The 21,387-nt window shown below is 56.2% G+C and overlaps 1 protein-coding gene across 2 annotated transcripts in view; it reads left to right on the top strand.

The window, feature by feature from the left end:
* The window catches only part of CCDC12 (coiled-coil domain containing 12), a 41,934-nt gene that overhangs the window by 9,865 nt on the left and 10,682 nt on the right, over positions 1-21,387 (top strand). Inside the window, exon 2 of one of the 2 annotated variants that reach the window (XM_036267406.1) lies at positions 14,523-14,590. In XM_036267406.1, coding sequence (XP_036123299.1) covers positions 14,523-14,590 — 68 coding nt within the window. Of the gene's footprint in view, positions 1-14,522; positions 14,591-21,142; positions 21,265-21,387 lie in introns of those variants that run through there. The other variant, XM_036267407.1, reaches the window with a different exon arrangement.

Genomic DNA, 21,387 nt, shown 5'->3' with positions numbered 1-21,387 from the left:
CCGGACGGGGATGGGGAGCCTTTGGAGGCCTCAGCAGGGTGCCCTGCCCTGACTGTGGAGGCAGGAGGCTGCTGCATTAGCCCAGGGTGGGGCAGTGGCACTCTCAGGGCTACTGGATAGGTGGACTGTGGGGGTGCCTACTTCTGAGATGAGACGTGCAGAGCAGAGTGGTTTTGAAAGGGAAGTCTAGAATCTGGTTTTGGTGGCGTAAGCCTAGGGTGACTGTTAGACCTCTGCGTGGAGAGAGGTTGGCAACATGCATCTGGACTCAGATAGATGCTTGTGTGGGGAGATTTGAAGCCCTGGGGCTAGATGCGGTCCCAGCTTACAGAGTTGAGACAGCGAAGGAGAAGACATACTGGGTGCCCGGAGGCTCACCCTGCAGGCATTTAGGAGGAATCTCAGGAAATGGGGGGGGGGTGCAAGGGCAGTGGGGCTGAGAGAAGCCAAGTGAAGACTGGGGTGCGTTTGGGCAGGTGAGCTTGGTCTAGCTGTTTCGGGGAAGTGTGTGTGTATGGTGGGGTAGACAAAAAAAGGGGTTCCACAGAAAGCAACCTCACAGGGTGATCTGATCATAATTTCCCAACTGGCAGGTCATGGTGGGTAGTCATTCCCCTGGCACAAAACATTTTTAGTAAAGGGCTTATCTTTGCCTTAAGCAGGCCCTACCCATTGTTTCTGTGCATCTGGGTTAACACTGCTCCATCAGGCTCTTCCCATGCCTGACCCGTGGCCCTTCCTTCAAGGGCCCTTCCCTTAGTCCCAGCTCCCAGCTGCCCTGGGTCTCTCTGGTTTTGGAGGGGGATCTACAGTTTGTCCTCTTGAAAGAATTCCAAGGGGAAATACAGTTGCTGCGGTAACGGCGCCCTGTGGGGAGTGAAAGCCACACTCCAGGGCTGTTTTGATTCAAGGCTCTAAATAGAGCTGCTCTGTCTCCAAATGTGTGGCTGGAGCAGAAAACATTTGTCCTTTCAAGGACAGCACCTCCCTCCCCCTCCACATTGTGCTCGGGGCAGGGTACCATTAGAATTCTTGCAGGGTAATTTGAATCCTAAAGAAAGCACCTGTTTGATACCTGGGAGAGGAAGTAAGTCATCCAGTGAGAGCAGAACTTTCCATCCTGGCTGCAGGGGTCTGCTTAGGGAGTGGGAGTGAGCCTGGTCCTCGGGGGTGAGGAGTGAGTTACCTGGCCCTGCTGTGCACCTGTTGGCCTTACTCTTGTGGAGTGCCTGCTGTGTGCCAGGCCCTTGCCTCCAGCGAGGGCAGGCTGGGCCCCAGCGGGGAGACTAAGCCGTGTACCACCAGCTAGAATACACTGTACTGCTGTACACCAGGCGGGGTGTCCCGGAAGGAGGGCTGGCAGTGGAACAGAGCGAAGTAGGGGTGAAAGTTGCACACAGTAGGCTGCATGGAGGAGGGAGCTTCTGAACCCACTGGGAATTCACTGTCCCCACTGTATCTCACTGGTTGCATAGCATCATATCCCCATTTGGGCTCTGTGCCCCATGCTGCGTGACTCGGCAGAGGGGCTGAGAAAATACCTGCAGAGGAATTGAATGGAGGGCCTCATGAGGCAATAGCTGTTTGGATGCTTGGAACAGGAGGAGGGGCAGGGGCAGAGCAGGCAGAGTGGAGGTGGTCGGAATTTGGGAAGACCATCTGTGTAAGCCCCTCAGGGACCCCACCCCGCACCCTGTGGCTAGCCTTTGACTTAGACTCATGTTCTCTGCATGCGTGTAGGGTCTGCCCTCTAAACTCTGGGCAGCTCACGGGCGAGGGCTAGGTCTTCCTCTGGATGACTCTGGTGGCAGCTGTGGGTAAAGTGAGGGAAGAGAAGAGGCAGGTGTGCAGGGATGTTATGTGACCCTTTTTGACGGTGGGGAAAGGGCATCATTTAAGCGGTGGAATTGTGTTGGCTGCACACTGAGGGCACAGGTGGAGCATCAGGCTTCACTGTCTCTGTCACCCGACGTTGTTGGTGCCTCCTGCTGAGGACTTACCTGGCCCCTCTGCAGCCAGGAAAGTGCCTTCTTAACCTTGCAACCCAGCACAGGGTTAAAAAACACGCTGTGCTTCCAGAGGAAATAGATGTATAGGTGAGGATGAAAAGAGCTTGTTGAAGCAGTGTTTCCCCCACAAATAGATGTGCCAGTTCTGACTTGTGGCTTAAAGTTGGTTTTAATTAGGATTTTGTCACTTGTAGATCACACCAGGGAGGAGACAGCTGTCTTACCTTGCTGTCTTAGACTGGCACTGCGGGAAGCAGCTGGTCAGAGGTTACAGCAGCTTCCAGCCTGCTAGGAACAGCAGCACACCTCGTTGCTCGGTAAACCCCTGCTTGCCTGGGAATAGACTTGTAAATCATGCGCTTTTCTAGCTCAGGTGCCCATGTTGGGGCTTCTATTGGGATGGGAGGGTGGGAGGATAGACCCCAGGCCAGGTGAACGCCTACTGCCGATTGGCCTTGTGGGACTTGGGCTGGGCGGGTGCTGGGACCGAGTACACAGAACACTTGTGCGGAGCCCAGCTTCTCCATTTGCAAAGTGGGTGTCAGAACCTTTGCCCTCCTGGCATCCCAGGGTCTCCCTGAAGGTTGGATAAGCTCTTTCTCTCCCAAAACACAACAGAAGGGCGGGGTGCAGGTACTGAGCAGCCCATAGAGTGGGAACTCAGGTTCCAGTCATCTTCCTCCATGGCCTCAGGCACCATGGTATAGCCCGCAGGCCAGCCAGCTTGAAGTCTAGAGACCAGTTCAGCATAAGCTCTTGCCCCTCTCATGCTGCGCACTGACCTGCACCTCCCGTGGTCCTCCTTGTAGGAGAGGTTTCTCTGTCTTCACCAGAGTCCACCCTGGTGACTGCAGCAGGCCCCCAGGCAGGGTGGTGTGGCCTCAAACAGGGTCACTTTGTCCCTTGGGTCAGCCTCTGGAGGAGGGGTGTGGTCTGACCCAGAGGCTCCTCAGTTGGCCCTATGGTGGAATTGTGATCTGGGGGAGTAGGCTCCTGGAACATTCAGGTTTATCTGCAGGTCTTACCTGGAAGATACTGATTTGGTAGGTCTGTTTATAACATGTTCCCAGTGCCACTGGCTCTAGTTCCTCCTGTGCGGATGGTGTTTGAGGTCTTTGCAGCCAGAACAATTTGTGGTTTTCTTACTTTTCTCATTTGGTAAGAGTGGACCCGGTCACACTTCTCTGGCTCCTGTGCAGAGAGAGCACACCCAAGCCTTGGGGCTATTTATTTGAGAGTTTTGGAAGCATGATGCAATCAGAAGATCTCCGTTTAAATGCTGACCCATCTTTTATGAGCAGTGAGCCTTTGGGTAAGTCCCTTAGTTCTGAACCTGTCCATTTGGATGGGCTGGTGATACCTGATCCCAGGGCAGTTGTGGGGCCGCAGGCGCTCTGTGCACAAGAGTGCAGCGTGGGCAGCTTTGAGAGAGCTATGTGGCCTGTGCAGTGGGTGGAAGGGACTGTCATCCAGACCGACCCACGGGCAGCTGCCAGCTGCTGTCTCTGAGGTACGAAGGTGGCTCCCTTGACCATATCCAGCTCGTTTTTTTCAGTGGCCTCAACCAGTGACCCTTGCCCTTTCCTTTCCGGTACTTTCTGAATGCTCTTTATAAATAACACGCTAATCACGCTGTTGCCACCTCCCTGCCTGTCCTCTGACTTATGCTGGCTTCTCAGTGCTGTGAGCTAAAGTGTGGAGCCCGGGCTGGCCTTCCTCTCCCTCCCACCGCACCAGGGCTGGACGCAGGGCTCAGGCTATGCCCACTCCTTCCAGTCTCCGGCACTCCCTGGCCTCCTCCCTCGGGGCTGCCGCTTGCCCTCCAGGTGAGCATGAGCTCAGGTTTCGTTTCTTAGCTGTGTCACTTGGCCTTCCCATAGCACCCAGGAAGTGAGGGTGCTGTGTGGAGACTATCCACTCACCTGCGTGCTTCCTCTTTCACATGCCCCGAGGTCCCTGAGGGCAGCAGTCATGTCTTAGTCACCCTTTGTCTGCCAGCTGACAAGACCAGAGATGCTCTGAAAATGTTTGAATGAAGAAACTGGACAGGCCCATGGGTTAGGCAGTTGGCTGGGCTGGGGTTTTTCTCAGGGAAAAGCAGACTTGTCCTTTGGGAGGAGTCCAGGGACTTATTTAAAGTCTGCCGGCTGCAGCTGTGCCAGCAGGGTGAGCGTCGCTGTGTGAAGTCTGGTGAGACAGTTAAGGTTCCAGATCTGTTGTTTACGCATGGACTAGCGGTGCTTTGACATCTGTCCACATGGGAAAGAGCTGCTCGTTTTAGTTGGTCACAGGCTTTGAGAAAGCCAGTGGTGTGATATAGCTAACAGGAGCCCCGATGTGGTCCTGTTGGCAGCTCTTAGGGAGCTGTTTGGGGGGACCCAGAATTGGTGTGAACAGGCACGTGTGCCTAGGGTACGTGTGGGAGGTGGAAGGGTGTCACTTTCAGGAGCCACTCCCTGGGGTGTTCAGGCCCTAGTTTGCTCTTTCCATTGGATCCAAGGATGGTGAACACACAGTGAAGAGGCTCCCTCTGCTCTTCCCTCCAGGGCTCAGCCTCAGAATCCCGTCTGCCAGCCGGGGTCCATGGCAAGGGAAGCCTGTTTGCTCTCCAGCCCGGCAAATCTGGCGAAGTTCAGACATCAGCTGCATGTCCTCAAGATCAGAGAGTCTGGGTGGCTATTCCATTTCCCCAAGCTGATCAGCTGGGCCTCCCTGCCTGGTGACTCTGGCTGCCTACTGTGAGGCAGTGGGCAGGGGGTTCTGGGCCACCCCACAGTGCTCCGTGAGGCTGTTTTCTACCTGAACATTTGCCTGCGTGATTCACTCGCTCTTCCTCTCACCTTACCAAGGAGAGGAAGACCTGGTGGTTGTGAGTTTGGCTTCGTGGCAGAGAAAGCGTTTTCCCCTCCAAAAAAAAGGGAAGTGGTGGGGCCGGGTGAGAGGGTGGGGAGGTGACCTCGTGTTCACCGGCAGTTAATTTCTTAACTGAAATTTTCTCCCTGAACTGGGGAGATGTTTGGCCTGATTGGAGGACTCTCGGCCTGTAGTGCAGCTGCTGTAGGCTTGGCTTCTGGGCCTGGTCTGGGCTGCAGGAGGGACCTGGTATGTGCAGGCCTGTCTTCCCTCCTCTTCTCTCCAGCAACACTGGGCTTTGTTTTTTGTGTTTCTTTATTTTTATGTTTTTGTTTTTTTTTTGAGAGAGAGAAATATAAACATCAGTGTGAGAGAGAAACATCGATCAGCTGCCTCCTGCATGCTCCCCAGTGGGGATCGAGCCTGCAACCTGGGCATGTGCCCTGACCGGGAACCGAACCAGGACCTCTCAGTCCAATGAGCAACACCAGCTGGGCTGTTCGTTGTGTTTCTTTAAGCCTGAGAAAGGTCATTAGACATCACCTGGGCTGTGTTAGGCCTGAGGGCCAGCTGTGGTTTCCTGTTTTCCTGTTGAGCCAGGTGAAGGTGAGGAAGGTCAGGAGAGTGTTTAGGTTTTGAGTAACGTCAAGACAGTGAGCCCGAGGCAGCTGGATTCCTCTAGTCTCTTTATTTTTTACTTTGTTGTTGTTGTTAATCCTCACCTGAGGATATTATCCCATTAATTTTTAGAGAGAGTGGAAGGTAGTGGGAGGGGGAGAGAGAGAGAGAGAATATCATCGATGGGAGAGATGTGTGGATTGATTGCTTTCTGCACAACCTTGACCTGGGTGGGGAATTGAACCCGAGACCCTTCAGTCCATGGGCTGATGCTCCAACTGTTGAGCCAAACCAGCCAGGGCTAGTTGTTTTTGTTTTTAAATCATATTGTTATTAAATTATTTTGACTACAGAATTAAAGGAAGTGGAAAAATGCTTTCCACAGTGGTGTTATGTGAGCCCGTGAAATCCTTGGCCGTGGTTGAGCTCATGGTTGTGGGTGTGGGCCCTGGGCCCCTGAGAGCCTGTGTGTCGTTTTCACGGTGCTGCCTAGTGGTTGCTATTTTAGTAACCACTCTGGCTGGTTGCAGACTCACTTCATAGTTATAATCTCCGATGATGAGAAATGCAGCTATAAACACCTCTTCATGAATCACTCTTTTATCTCCTTGTGATGCTTTTCTGGTATGGGGGCTCCTGGTGGCTAGATCATGCCCCTCTAAAAGGTCACCAGGGTCTAGAGATGTCAGCCCTGTGATATGATGCTGAGGTGCCATTAGATACAGTGAGACCACCTGTGTGTTATAGGGGGGGAGTAGGGTTAGAGCAGTGCCGGGTAGGGGAGCAGTCTAGGCCAGAGGCCCACCCTAACCCTTGGGCCCTGACAGCACTGAGCTGTGTGAGTCTGGGTGGATTCCTTAACTGCACCTCCACTTTTCTCATTTGTGGAAGCAGAAGGCAATGCTGGCCTTATTAGATTTATATGATGATTAATTACATAATATTGATTATTTTAATTAACTGAATAATTATTGCATAATGTTATGACTGCTATTATTGCAGAGATGAATGGCAGTTGGGTCCAGCCCTCTCCAGAGCTCCCCTTGTACTGGGAAGTCTAATTTTAGGGAACCTAGTTAGATTTGATCCTTACCACACTCCTAAGAAGCAGGCATGGTTGGGATTTCCCCCCTTATTTTACAGGAAAAGGTCATTGTTGGAGGGGAGGATAGAACAGACAACTGCTAGCGAATGAGCAGGAGTGTGTGGCAGAAAGAGCTGTGTGTGTGGCAGCAGGGACGAGGCTTCGGCTGTCTGTGTCCCAAACTGATGGAAAAAGTGTGGGGTCTGACACGCAGACCTGGATTCGTGGGGTGAGCCTGGTGGTAATACCTGATGCTGAGGCACTGTAGGGTGGCTCAGACAAGATGGGGACCTTGTCTGTAAAGGGGGATTCGCCTGTGAGTCCTGCCTCCCCCTGAAGGGGTTCATCTCTCCGTCCATTCACCGCTGATCCACCTGCTGTTGTGTGCCAGGTGCTGGGGAGCGGTGATGGACAGGCCTCGGGAGCTTCCAGTGTAGGGGCGAGATAGATGAAGGCAGATCCAGGTAACAGTAAATGTCTGGGGCAGTTACCAGGGGCCCTGCCTGGGAAGAGTGTCCTTCCGCTAAAAATAGGTGTACCCTTCAACCCCTACAAGGGAAAGTGCTGAGACCCACCAACCGTCTTTCAGAGCCGTGGGGTTTTGTGGTGGGTGCAGAATCGAGGCTTCGGCGGGGAAGCAACACAGACGAGGTGCCTCTTCCTCCAGCCTGGGGCCTCTTGTCACTCAGCCCTGAGGGAATCAGGCAGGTCCTTCTCAATTTGAGCCTCATTTTTTTAAAGCAAAAGTTTGTCATCTATAGAAACTTGGCAAGAAATAACAGAGCACCATCAGAAAAGGATAATGCATTCCGTCCACATGTCACTATGTTAGAAAATGTCAGGTGTAGACCGTTCTCTCTGATGGTGGGGTCTGACAGTAACAGGCCTTCCGTTTCCCAGCTTGGATCTGGGCCTTGGATTCCGAGTACCTGTTAAGTCTATTGTGGTTCCTAGGAGTCAACAGGGTGTCTGCTTTCTTGGGTTTTGGGGAGATTAGGGCAGGGGGTGGGGGTGAAAACAAGGAACATCTGGTTTCCAGGAGGATACAGTAAGAGTCAGGGGTCAGGGTTCAAGGTAGCCCATTGCTGATGGACATCAGGGCTCAGAACACCCAGGATGCCGTTTCCCACGCTGGGTGTCGCATGGGGTTCTGCAGGAGACAGTGGGCGCAAGTCACCTTGTTTAATCCTCAAACCCCCTGCAGGAGCAGCACCAGCCCCACTGTGATGGGAGGAAACCTCCCCAGAGAGGCCCTGCTGTTTGCCCACAGCCCCGCCGCTGCTTAGCAGTGGAGTTGTGACCTACCTGCCACCTGCCTGTCTGGCATGTCGCCTGGCTGCCCAGAGGAACTGGTCTGGTCTGGCTGTGTGTGAAGGACCTCGACGACGTGACCTTACAAGGGGTTCTTTCCTGCTGGGGACGTGGGCAGTAGGAGGGGCCCTTCAAGCTTGGGCCCACTCACAGTGCTAGTTGTTCCCTCTGCTGTCTTCCCCCTCCACTCCATCCCCACTCCCATTCAGCCTCTGAGATGCAGGGCAGGTGACACTTCTTGGACAGCCTCTCCAGACACCTCATGTGCTACCCAAAGCACACCCCACCCCACCCCCGCCGCCGCCATGCTTGTTGATACCTTCCCTTTCCTTCGCTGGGTCACTACCCCCTTGAGAATCTGAAGGACTATGGATTCTTACTCCAGAAAAATGAGCCTTTTCCCAGCTGGCCTGTGTGTGTATCTGGTCATTGACCTCTGGAATCCTGTCCATGCACCAAGGCTGAGTCCCCACCCTGGTCTGTGAACACTCAGTGCCTGCTTTTCTCTCTCCTCTCAGCATCTCGTGCGGAGCCAGCCAGCCGATAGTTGCTGACCGATAAGCTGCTGGAGGGGTGTCTGACTCTGGAGCACGGCTGGTTTCCCACTTGCACTTGGGGCAAGAATAGGACCAGACTTGGCTTGGGGCCAGCTCCCCACCCTCCTCTGCCACAGGCGACGTCAGCATTCATCTGGGGCAAGACCCTGTGATGGGGTACCTGTGCCCAGGAGTGACCATTTACAGGCACTGGGCCCTCGGCCTTTGTCTGCACAGGCCGTGGGACTTGAGGCATCAGACCTCAACGCTAGTCTGCCTGGAAGCTGCCACACCCTTTCTTTTTGTCCCCTGAGTGCTGCCACCTTTTTAGTCCAAGGCGCCTTCATTCTCCCAGTGAGTCATGGTCAGAACCTCTGCTGCCTCTGACTCCTCCCTGTCCCTCAGAGCATTCGGGCGCCCCTTGTTCTACCCCGTTGCCACTGACCTAGTTCCGGCTCTTATCTCCAGTCCTTATCTCCAGCTTCCTTACTGTCCTCACAGCCCTCAGCTCCCTGCCCGAGGTTCTCCCTCTGCTCAGAGCCTTTAGGGAATTCCCGCACCCACAGGAGAGCAGTGACCCTCCTCTGCCCAACTCTGAGTCTGATTCTTGGGGAATCAGATCTGTCCCCTGCGCAGATTGTCTGACGTATCCTGTTGTTGTAACACTACCGTCTGTTCTTGGGGTTGCAGAGAGCACCAGATGAGAAGGCTGAAGGCGAAAGCCTAGCATGACCTTTGCAGGCGCAGACAGTCTGGGCCTGTTGTCCCGGAGCGTCTCTGCAGCCCTTCCCTTCAGCCCTGGCCGCTCTCACTGCCCTTCAGGGTTGGCTGCCTTGTCCACCCAGGCCGCAGGCTTCTCTTCCTACTCCCTGGTCATTTTTCTTGTAATAGTGCCATGATGTCAGTCTGACAGTCCTCGTTTTCATAGATGAGGAAACTGAGGCCACACAGGTCAAATAACTTGCCCAAGGTCACACAGCTCAGCAGAATGGAGCCAGGCTTGCCAGCTGAGTTCTGGCCCAGAGCCCGCGTGCTCTACCACTGCTGTACCTCCTGGAGGTGGTCAGGCCCATGGGTACAGAGGGATAAGACAAGCATTTGTGCTTGAGGATTTCTGCAGCTGCTGGGCAGAGTGGGCGCATGGGCCAGGTCATCCTAGTAGCAAACTGAGTGCCAGGGGCCCCGAGTCAGGGGCCCTGCAGCTGCCCGGATCACTGCCTGCCCAGGAGAGTCAGGACCTCCCCTCCTCACTCCTCCTTGGTCCCTGGGCAGTAGAGAGCTGCACGGTTTCTGTGCCCAGGCTTGGTGGCATTCAGCCCAGGGCTTATCTCTACTTCAGTGAGTCAGATAACGGGTGACTGCCCAAACCCCTACCCCCTAGGTGCCCTTGAAGAGCAGCTCCGGCTGCAGCTTCACCCGACAGGAAATCCCCCCGCCCTACCTACATGGGGCTGCCCTGGCTCTGAGGACAGGCAGCAGAGTGAAATTGTGAAACCTGCCAGGTGTACCCGCAGTGTTGTCAGTTCCGTCCTGCCCCCCGCCCCCCACCCCAAACTCATGCCCATCTCTCTCATTATTCCCCACCCTGGACTCAAGTCAGAACTGGAACGGCTCAAACCGGGCCAGTTTCACCTGTTCTTAGGGGACTAGGGCGTGGGGCCTTGTTTCCATGGACAACACACTGGCATAGGCAGCCGTACTGAGCTAATGAGGTATGTTTCCTGGGCCTTGGAAAGTGTTTCTGCACTTGTACTTCCTGCTGGGTCTCCAACAGTCGTGGGCTAATAGTGAGAGGAACCTAGATCAGAAGTTGGAGCTGCCAGGCTAACCCTTTTCTGTCTCTCAAGGTGAGGGAGGGGCTTGTTCCTTGTCCCCTCAAGGCAAGTGCTCTGCATCAGCACAGCTGTCCCCATGGCAGTTCCAGCCCCACTGGCTCCCAGCTCCCTCCCGACAACACCCACCCGACCTGCAGCTGGGGTGGGTCCAGGCTGGCAGTGGGGCATCTCACTGGTTTCTGGTCGCCTTGTCTCCTCCCACAACCCGCCTTCTGGGCTTCCAGGGAGCCCTTTCAGAGCGCTGGCCAGCCCCTCTCAGCTGAAGGAAGCCCTGTCCGCCCCTCTACCCCTGACCTCCATCAGTGCTGCTGGGCCGGCCACCTGCGTCTGCCCTGCAGGTTTGGTTTTTTTTTAAATCCTCACCTGAGGACATTTTTGCATTTATCTTCAGATATAGAGCAGGAGGCAGAGAGGGGGGAAGAGAACGAGAGAAACGTGATGTGAGAGAGAGACATCGAGTGGTTGCCACCCACACGACCCCAACCGGGGCCAAACTGCAGCTGAGGTACGTGCCCTTAGTGGAAACCGAACCCAGGACTCTCTGGTCCGTGGGCCGACGCTCTAACCGCTGAGCCAAATGGGCCAGGGCTGCCCTGCAGGTCTTGACGGTGCCTCTGCTCTGCTCTCATGTCTCCCAGGAGTGCTCTGCCTTCTTTAGGCCCTTGGTAACTTCCTAATGGGCATTTAGGGTTAAAGGTTACCTCTTCCCTGACAACACCTGTCCCTTGCCACTTCCCCAAATATACAAGACAGTGAATGACGCTTTCCTCACTGCTCCTGGCAGTGACATGCTCTACCTAAAACCTCACAAAGAAAATTTCAGGCCAAGATGGCTTCACTGAAGTCTTATCATGTATTTAAGGAAGAAATAATACCATGTTGCGCAACCCTAGTTTTATTTGCAAAAGTTTGTTCATGGTGAAAGGATTTCAAACATTATGGGACAGATCAAGCAGGCTGTGTTTGGGGCCGGGCTGCTGGGTCCTGGGGGTGTGGGTGTGATCTGACCATGTCTTCGAAGGGGGTGCCAGTGATGCGGATGAGTAAGGTGGAGAGACTTAGGGGACCTGGATCAGAAGAAGGAAGAACGTGCCCAGGCAGCTGTGTTCAGAGCGGAGGTACGGCTATGGGCTCGGCTGTGCGGGGACCTGTGGAGCTGGTGTGGGAGGGGAAGCAGTGGGGAACACGGCTGGGAAGGGAGGAGATGGCACGGAGATCTGGGAAGGATGTTCCAGAGGGGCCTTAGGCAGTGAGTCAGATTTAAGGCGCTTGGGCTGGGTAGGGTGTCTCTAGATCTCCCGGGATTCTACGCACCTCAGGCCTGGCCTGCTCGCCCCCCACACGCGCTCTCCAGGTCACAGTGCACATGGCTGTGAAGGTGGGAAGCATGAAGTGACGGGATCAGAGCTGTTTTTAGAAACCAAGTGCCACTCATACATTCTCATCTCCTGGGTGGGAATGCAGGGCGGTGGGGGAGGGGTGTCAGGAGGCCCTTGATCCAGACCTGAGGCACCGCTGACAAGTTCTGTGACCTTGGGCAAATCCTTTTTCCTTTTCGGATGGCCCCTTGTCAGGTTCCCTGCGGAACTGAGGGACCTGAAAGCAGTTGTCCTTTGAGTTGTTCAATTCTGAGCCATCTGAGTCTCCAGGGCTGGGGGTTTGGGGGACTGAGGCGGGTCTGCACCTCCTGCCCCATCCCAGTCAGTGAGGGGCCTGCCTTGTGACCTAGGCCAGTGTCGCTTAAAAGGGCCTGTTTCCCTCGTCGCGATTGCTCACTGTCCTATCTGAATCTCTGTTTAGCAGGAAGCCGAGTCACTGTGCCCCTGCTTTTATGTGTCCTGTTTCTCTGTTTACCTGCTCCTGTCCCATGCACAGCATCCCAGACTGGGGTCGTCCTTAACCTCACCCTATCTGCAGAGCTAATGCTGCTTTCCGCCCACCAAGCTGCTGGGCATATTTTTAAAATGTTCTTTAGATAGTGGGGTGTTTTCTCATGTTAATGAATAACTTGGCCTTTGCCGAGGCACTTGAGTGTCTCTGGGATCCCAGGTGTTGGCAGCCATGGCTGCTGAGTTTGCCCTTGCTCAGAGGCTGGGAAGGGGCATGGTGTTTGCAAAGGATTCATTCCCAAAGGCTGTAGCACAGTCCCCACCCTCTCCTGGCAGCTGGTCCAGGTTAGCCCCCATGGGAGAAGCTTTCCTGGGGGGTTGCCCACCAACCCACTTTGGGAGAAAGCTGAGCCTTTTTTTCTCTTCCACCTCTGTCCTTTACTTACCCCTTCCCCTGTGGTAAACACCTCTGGCCACCAGGGAGTCTGCTGGCTGGCAACTGGCAAGGAGCTTTTTATTTTAATGTCCCGGCTTCTGGCTTGCTTAATCGGCCTGCACTTAGGGTGGGGTGCCTAGGTCGGTGGCCTCTGGGAAAGGTCCCACCCAGGCCCCAGCAGCCCTGGGAGCATGCGGAGAACCCTAACTTGTTTCTCAGGTACGGGTTTGTGCTCTGTTCTTCCTTCCCTCTTTGGCCATCACCTTGTGAATGCCTCTGCGCCCTGGGCCTGCCTGCCCAGCAGCACCCCATCTCCCCTCTGGCTCCTCTCTCTCTGATCAGCCCCACCTGCCTTGACACCCCTACCGGCACGCACCTTCACCGTGACCGCTACTCCAGTCACCTGTGTGTTCTCAGACCACACCCACCTTTGCTCAAGCTGTGCTTCCCTCCAGGAATGTCGTTCCTACTCTTGTCCCCTCACCCTACAACACCCAAGTCCTGCCCATCCCTCAATACCATGTGGACCTCTCTCGCGTAGCTGCTGTTGCTCATCCTTGTCCCATGAGACCAAACTGCCCTGGGTTGAGAGCGAGGCAGGCTTCTTGACTGTTCACACCCCAGAAGCCTGTCTCTGGGCCAGGCCTCCAGCCTGGGTTCAGTGGCCTTTCCCCTAGAGGTGTGTGGCCAAGGAGCAGTGGGGTCTGCTCGTTTTCAGGGTCTCCACAGTAAACACTGGCAGGGAGTGACTCGGAATGCGAACACGGGGCCGGGTTGGGGGTTGGGGAGGCAGCTGTCTTAGTCTGACCTGTGTGTCAGTGCCCGCTCGCCCTTTCTTCCACCACAGCAGGGCGCCTGTGGCCGGGCTGGCACTATCCTGTGAGCTCGGCTTGGTGAGAGTCAGCAGTTGAGCCAGTGACGAAGTGCACATCGCCTCCCAGGAGGACCACCCTGATGTGCAGACACATCCTGGACAGGGCTCTGTTCTGGAGCCTCTCTCATGTGCTGAGAGCATGGTCACACGCATTCGGATACAAATGTGTACATATGCCATGGCCGGTTTGGCTCAGCGGTTAGAGCGTTGGCCTGCAGTCCGGAGAGACCCGGGTTCGGTCCCCGCTAAGGGCATGTACCTCGGTTGCAGTTTGTCCCCGGCCCTGGTTGGTCGTGCGGGTGGCGGCCACTCGATGTGTCCCTTTCACATCGATGTTTCTCTCTCTCTCTCTCTCCCTCCTGCTCTATCTGAACAAAGAATGAAAAAGTGTCCTCGGGTGAGGATAAAAAAACAACAACAACAAATGTGTACATACATCCTGCGTGTACTTTCGTGTGCAGGGTGAGACCGATGTAACCGCCGCAGTCACAGAGCGAGGGGAAGGAAGCCCAGCCGGAAGCAGTGGTAGTGTCCTGTTGAGGCCTTCGGTGCACCTGAGAGCAAGCATACTGTATCAGGGTTGAGATATGACTTCTCTAGACTGACAGAGAGGCCGGGGGCAGGTGGAAGACCAGATTTAGAAGACATTTTTCCCATAGAAACTTCAGACTAGTTCCCCTTCCCTCTGCTTCCCCGAATACATGGCAGGGATGAGTCTAGTTACAAGCTTGATCTAAGTTTGAGTTTTGCAGCTCCTCATGGGAACCACAGAGGTGTTTCTGGACTGGGAGTCGGGAGGCCTGTCCCCGGATTGCTGGTGACTGTCAGCTCTTCCCCAGGCTCTCCTAGCTCCGGAGGTGGCTCCGACTAGTTTCGTTCTCACCGCCTAAAACCTTCTAGCTCCTCCTGCTGGTGTTCTCTGAGGGCCACTCTGGGCCTGGACTGGGGTCAGGGTGTCTGAATCCTGCCAGAGGAGTTGAGGGGTGAAGAGTGAGGCTTGAGTGCTGTGACATCACTTACAGCAGGCACAGGCCCCTCTTGGAGGCTGAGATGTCCTGTCTCCATCAGCTGCCTGGGCGTGTGGACGGGAAGTAGGGGCGTTCATCTGAGCAGGTGGTTTTCTCCCTTCCTTTGCAGGACAAGGAAGATGGGGAGCCAAAGACCAAGCAGCTAAGAGAAGGGGAGGAGGAGGGCGAGAAGCACAGGTAATGCCCATATGCATCTCCCTGCCCTACACACTCCTCCAACCCCTGTTGGTTCCCATATCCTCCGCCCTCCCAACACTTCGTTCAGAGTCTCTGCCTGTTTCTTCCTCTCCACCCCATGGCTGCCCTGTCAGATCTGAAAACGTCTCCCTCTCCCTAACTGGGGCTTCTGCGCCATCTGACTCCTAGCCACCAGCCTTCTCTTCTGATCCCACGTTAGTCTCCTCGCTTCCTCGCAGCCCCCGTGGCTTGGTGTCCAGCACCTGCAGAGCCAGGTCCAGCTCTCCCTGGTGTGTGGCTCCGCCGGCACTCGCGTTTCCTGACTGGCGTCTCCAAGCTGTCCTCACCTGGCGTTCCTTCCCCGTCTCCCTCTCTGACATGTCGCTCTTCCTGGGGAGCTCAGCTGGGGCCTCTGCTTTCTCTCTGTCTCTGCTCTCCCATCCCCCTTAGTCGTCCACGGACAGTCTTGTATCTTATTTTGCCAAATCCTGCCATCTGGTTGGGTCAACTTGAATTGCCTAAACAAAGCTCTCCTCCAGTGGTTGCAGGCACGTGAGGGCTGGAACCTCCCCAGAGATTACTTTTTGCATCAAAAATGCCTGGGACACGTTTTTAGAAGCAGTGTGTGGGGGAGGAGTGGCTGAGGGGCTGGTCCTCAGGAGCTGGGGAGAAGCTCCACATCTGTTAGCACTTCCGGCCCAGCCTTGAGCTGGACCTCAGGGTAGCTGTGGCGCTCTGCGGGGCCAGGCTTGGCGTCTGTGCGGGCCCTTGAGCTGGGCCTCGGGGTAGCTGTGGCGCTCTGTGGGGCCAGGCTTGGCGTCTGTGCGGGCCCTTGAGCTGGGCCTCGGGGTAGCTGTGGCGCTCTGTGGGGCCAGGCTTGGCGTCTGTGCGGGCCCTTGAGCTGGGCCTCGGGGTAGCTGTGGCGCTCTGCGGGGCCAGGCTTGGCGTCTGTGCGGGCCCTTGAGCTGGGCCTCGGGGTAGCTGTGGCGCTCTGCGGGGCCAGGCTTGGCGTCTGTGCGGGCCCTTGAGCTGGGCCTCGGGGTAGCTGTGGCGCTCTGCGGGGCCAGGCTTGGCGTCTGTGCGGGCCCTTGAGCTGGGCCTCGGGGTAGCTGTGGCGCTCTGCGGGGCCAGGCTTGGCGTCTGTGCGGGCACTTAAGCTGGGCCTCGGGGTAGCTGTGGCTCTGCGGGGCCAGGCTTGGCGTCTGTGCGGGCACTTGAGCTGGGCCTCGGGGTAGCTGTGGCACTCTGCGGGCCAGGCTTGGCGTCTGTGCGGGCCCTTGAGCTGGGCCTCGGGGTAGCTGTGGCGCTCTGCGGGGCCAGGCTTGGCGTCTGTGCGGGCCCTTGAGCTGGGCCTCGGGGTAGCTGTGGCGCTCTGCGGGGCCAGGCTTGGCGTCTGTGCGGGCCCTTGAGCTGGGCCTCGGGGTAGCTGTGGCGCTCTGTGGGGCCAGGCTTGGCGTCTGTGCGGGCCCTTGAGCTGGGCCTCGGGGTAGCTGTGGCGCTCTGCGGGGCCAGGCTTGGCGTCTGTGCGGGCCCTTGAGCTGGGCCTCGGGGTAGCTGTGGCGCTCTGCGGGGCCAGGCTTGGCGTCTGTGCGGGCCCTTGAGCTGGGCCTCGGGGTAGCTGTGGCGCTCTGCGGGGCCAGGCTTGGCGTCTGTGCGGGCACTTAAGCTGGGCCTCGGGGTAGCTGTGGCTCTGCGGGGCCAGGCTTGGCGTCTGTGCGGGCACTTGAGCTGGGCCTCGGGGTAGCTGTGGCGCTCTGCGGGGCCAGGCTTGGCGTCTGTGCGGGCACTTGAGCTGGGCCTCGGGGTAGCTGTGGCGCTCTGCGGGGCCAGGCTTGGCGTCTGTGCGGGCACTTGCTCACTGCGGGGAGACCCTGGCATCCTGAGAAAGCTGACCGCTGTGGGCCGTTTGTTGGGGGAGGTGTAGCAGGAAGGGAGGGATGCTCCCCGGAGGGAGTGGGGCCAGCCCCCAGGAACAGGCCTTCCTGATGCCACAGCCTCGTGTTGCCTTCACCAGTGTAATGGAACCCTCCCCAGGCTTAGGCCTCTCATCTCTGCCCTGTTCAGAAGCCCGTCTTGCAGGGGATGGGCCTTTTCAAGTTCCCAGGGGCGTGTGCACACACATGACATGGCAGCTTACCAGCTGTGTTCACAGCGGTCCTCAAGCAGCCCTGTGGTGTCCTTGCCACCTCACTTGGGCTCGGAGATAGTACAGCTGTGCCGAGAGGCTGGTGGTGCCAAGGGCAGCAGGGTACCCTTGCCACCCTGGCACTGGGCTGTGTTTTCAGGTTGGTCCTAAGCACCCTCGGCACTTCAGGGGGCCTTGCTGGTGACAGAGAGAAAGGCCGGGTGACCCCACCTCGTGGGACTTGGGGTGAGTGCCTGCATAGTTTCCCCCATTCTGTGCTAACTGCTGAGAGAACCTTTGGTTTTCTTCCGGTCTTCTTAGACTCTCAGTCCTTGGCCAGAGCCTGAGTCTCCGTGTCTGGCTGTCTTTGCTTTCCCGGGAGGCCCTTCTCTGGACCTCCTGCTCCTTGATGAAAAGAGAAGAGTCATAGGTTAGTGGTGGGCGGGCGGGCGATAGCAGTAGAAGACGGGAATGTTGAACCATGTGACTGATCTCACACATGGGGTTGAACAGCCTGAGGCATTTCATAATAAAAACTGAAAAAGAAAGCGAAGGGGACGACACAGGGCGTCAGGTTCCTGTCAATGGGCTCTGGGTAAAAGAGACCCCATTCACCTGCAAGGTCATTTGTGATGGAGCTGGAGGCCCCCTCTGCAGTCCCATGCTGAGCCCACCACGCTGGGCCCCTGTTCCTTTGCTCATAACAGCCCAGGGAGCAGGACATTCGATGCTGGACATTGAATTGGGTACCTGCTCATCTGCTTTTCTCTGATCCGGCCTCGAGGCAGTGGGGTGTGGTGGGAACATAATCGGGGGCCTGGCCTCTGCAGCTGCCCCTCCAGAGACTCTGGGCAGGTGGACTTGGACTCCTGTAAGCATCCCTGAGCCTGCCGGGTCAGAGAAAAGCAGATGAGCAGGTCAAGCTGAAGCAGAACCCAATTCAATTCAGTCACTGCCTTGGTTGTCAGGAAGCCCAGCCTTGGCTTGGAGGGGACCAGCATTGGTGGCCCCCAGGAAAAGTGGACTGTCCTGACTTGAACAGGCTGAGAGCCAAGGGAAGGCAGGGCAGAGCCTGTGTGGGTTTAACCCCAGACTACAGGGTGTAAGGACTTGGGCATGGGCTTTCCAGGAAGAGCGAGAGGCTAGGAGGGGGACCTTTCTCCTCATCTGTACCCCAGGTCTGGAAAGGGACTTCCAGCAGAATGCTATGGCTTGGGAGCAGGTGCCACAGCCCATGCCAGGCCCCTTTCACCAGTGGGGAGATAGGGGGTGACCTTTCAGCTCCACTGGGAGGGGGAGGGATGACCTCTGAGGCCAGCCGCTTCAGTCCAGGTCAGCCCAGGTGCAGGTAGGAAGCCCTTTGGGCACCCGCCCTTCTGATATGTAAAAGGAATGCAGAGCCCCGCTCAGGGCTGCCTTCAGCTGAGGGCAGCAGGACAAGGCCTCATGGAGACCGTGTCTCGAGTTGGGTCTGGAATCCCAGAAGGTGGGGTTTGGGAGTGAAGGCCCAGAGGTGTGAAGCAGCGGTGTGAAAGGGTGAGTGATGGAACCTTTGTTGAGTGATGGAACCCCCACTCATGAACCACAACCCGGGCTCTATATAGGTCACTGGAACAGGGAGGGAGGGTTAAGGGGGGCCTTGTAGGCACTGCACAGCCATGTGTCAGGTGGCCAGTTTCTTTGATTGGTGTTAACTAGTTCACTGTGCACTTGCTTTGACACTGGTTAGGACTTAGGGAAGTAAATGTTGAGGCAATCCTTCATTCAGCAGCAGACACCAGAATTGTAGGGACTAGGCAGATGGAGAGAGCTCAGGATTTATTTATTTTTTAATTCTCATCTGAGAGATATTTTTTTGTTCAGATAGAGTGGTAGGGAGAGAGAGAAACATCAATGTGAAAGGGACACATTGAGTGGTTGCCACCCCCACAACCCAACCAGGGCCGGGGACAAACTGCAACCGAGGTACGTGCCCTTAGCGGAACCGAACCCGGGTCTCTCTGGACCGCAGGCCGACGCTCTAACCACTGAGCCAAACCGGCCAGGGCGAGAGCTCAGGATTTAGACACAGCACTTGGGGTTGAGGCCAGGCTCCACCAATGATCAGCATCCTGATCTTGGACAAGGGTGTTGCCTCAATGAGCCTTCTCACCTGAGGCTCTTCAACTCGATGCGGAAAACAAACTTGCTTCCCTACTAGGGAACGGAGCAAATGCCCTGGCTGTTTACCTGGCTGTGCTGGAGCTTTGGGCAGAGAAGAAACTTTGGGCCCTCCGAGAGAGCCGAAGGACTCCGGACACCTGGAAAAGGCAGAGTTAACTGTTATACAAGGTCTATGCTGACGTTGCAAATAGGGAGTAGTTGGGAGAACAGCAAGGTGGGTGGAGAAGAGTAGAAATAAGGATATGTGACCCAAAAGCTAGTGCTTAGGCCCCCTTGTAGAGCTTCCGCTGGTACAATAGATAGCCCTCAGCCAGTAGGGGGCATCGTCTAACAGATTCCGCTTGTCTGCCCAGACACCCTGTGGGGCTGCAGTTCCTCCGTTTGTGGCTGAGGACTGGAGGCCGGCACCCAGGACCTCGCCCCTCGGCAGCCCTCTGGGCAGTCACCGCCCTGCTCTCTGTGCTCCTGCCCAAGGGTGCTTCAGAGTCTTGGCTGCTCACGCGCCTTTGCCTTTCCTTTGAATTGTAGAATCAGCTCATCAATACCTATTAAAAAACTTGCTAGGACTTTTATCGGAATTGCATGGCCTCTGGATCAAACACAATTTTTAAACTTTTTATTGTTCTCTTTAGGATGAATCCTGTCCCATCTTCACGTAACCAAACCCCCATCAGGTGGGAGTCAGCCCCCTGCAGGTCCATCAGCCCAGGCTCCACTCTGTAGGAAGGAAAGACATGTTCCCATCCCCAGAGGACCCCTGCTTCTCTGGGCTGGATCTGCCCTCTTGTGGCGAGTTGTGCAGGGGCTTCCCTGACTCATCTCCAACCTCCTCTGGCTGCCTTCAGTCAGATGAGATCTGGGGCTCTGGAAAGCTGGCCTACAGAGAGGGGTGTTCCTGCTGGATGCTTTTCTTTTTTTTCTAAATATGTTTGTATTGATTTTTTATAGAGAGAGAGGAAGGGAGAAAGAGATAGAAACATCAATGTGAGAGAGAAACATCGACCGGCTGCCTCCCGAACACCCCCACATGGGATCAAGCCTGCAACCGGGCATGTGCCCTGAAGGGTCCATTCCCTCTCAGCCGGGAGCTCTTGGACAGTCACCAGCATGAACTGTGGCCCTCAGGGTGGACCATACCCACCTCAGAACAGGGAGGATGACTTAAGGAGAAGGGTTCTGGCAGCCCTGAAGGTCACGACATACAAGATCAAGACTCATCTCTAGCCCTGGCCAGTTTGGCTCAGCGGTTGGAGCGTCTGCCTGCAGTTCGGAGAGACCCGGGTTCGGTTCCCGCTAAGGGCATGTACCTCGGTTGCAGTTTGTCCCCGGCCCTGGTGGTCATGCGGGTGGCAGCCACTCGATGTGTCCCTTTCACATCGATGTTCCCCTCTCTCTCTCTCTTCCTCTCTCTCCTCCCACTCTGTCTGTACAAAAAAAAAAAAAAGACTAATCTCTAGGCAGAAAGGACCCAGCCCATCTCCCACGCTGCCCACACACTGGGGGAAGTGCCGGTCCAGTCACACGCTTTCCATGACGCCACCTTTCTGAAACCAGTTCTCTCTTGATTCATTCACCTGCCCACATTCCAGGGCCTATTCCTGAGCAACAGGATCAGGAAAACTAGGGTGACAGCAGGTGTCTGTGGTGCTGCCTCGGCACGGATCCTGGAGCCCCGACGGGGTGGGAGCCGCCTTGGTCCTTACCACTAGCGTGGGGCAGTGTTTGCCGACTCAGGCTGACATCATATGTCTGTGAGCACACCCTGATTCAGGGCTACCCTGGGACCCAACCCGAAGAGGAGAGGAGAGAAGGCCTGGCATTTACCAGCCGAAGGGGTTTGGGCGCCAGGCCAGGTCTGGGCTGGGCCTCCACTGGGGTGGAACCTCTCTCCACATGGAGTTGGAGAACCAGTTTTCCCGAGAAGGCAGGCTAGTACCACTTTCTTCTGCAGGACGTGACACCCACTCCAGGTTGAATCACTGTCCCTGAATGGTGACTGCTCCAGCTGGGGGTAGACATCAGTCCAAAGCCAGAGAGAGGCAGCAGTTGTGGGGGCTGAGGGTTTGGGACTTGCTTGTTCTGGCACTTAATTAGACACGCTCCCCTGCCCATGCCCAGCAGAGTGTGCAGCGCCTCCCCTCTCCTCCGCCCTGGCAGGGGCCATGACCCTCAACCACAAACCCTAGACAGGCCTCCACAGAATGTATCAGCCAACTGCCATCGAGAGGAAGTGACAGGGCTGAGAAAACAAAAGCAGCTGGGCCGGTGTGGCTTAGTGGATGGAGTGTCAGTGCCATGGACAGAGAGGTCCTGGTTTGATTCCTGGTCCCCTGGTGCCTGTCCGATGGAGAACAGCAGAGCCTGTCCAAGTCCCATCATGTCCCAGGTGGGGAAACAGGGCTATTCCTGTCCTCGGCCTGCAGGCTAGCTCCCCATGCAGGGATGGCCCGGTTCCACTCCGCCACCTGTGCCCGGTGCTGCCCCCACGGGGAAGTGCTCTTGTCTGGGG

The sequence above is a fragment of the Molossus molossus genome, unplaced genomic scaffold, assembly GCF_014108415.1.
Source record: "Molossus molossus isolate mMolMol1 unplaced genomic scaffold, mMolMol1.p scaffold_m16_p_18, whole genome shotgun sequence".
NCBI lineage: Eukaryota > Metazoa > Chordata > Mammalia > Chiroptera > Molossidae > Molossus > Molossus molossus.
Note: the sequence above shows the minus strand (reverse complement) of the source record. Positions and strands in the feature narration are given on the sequence as shown.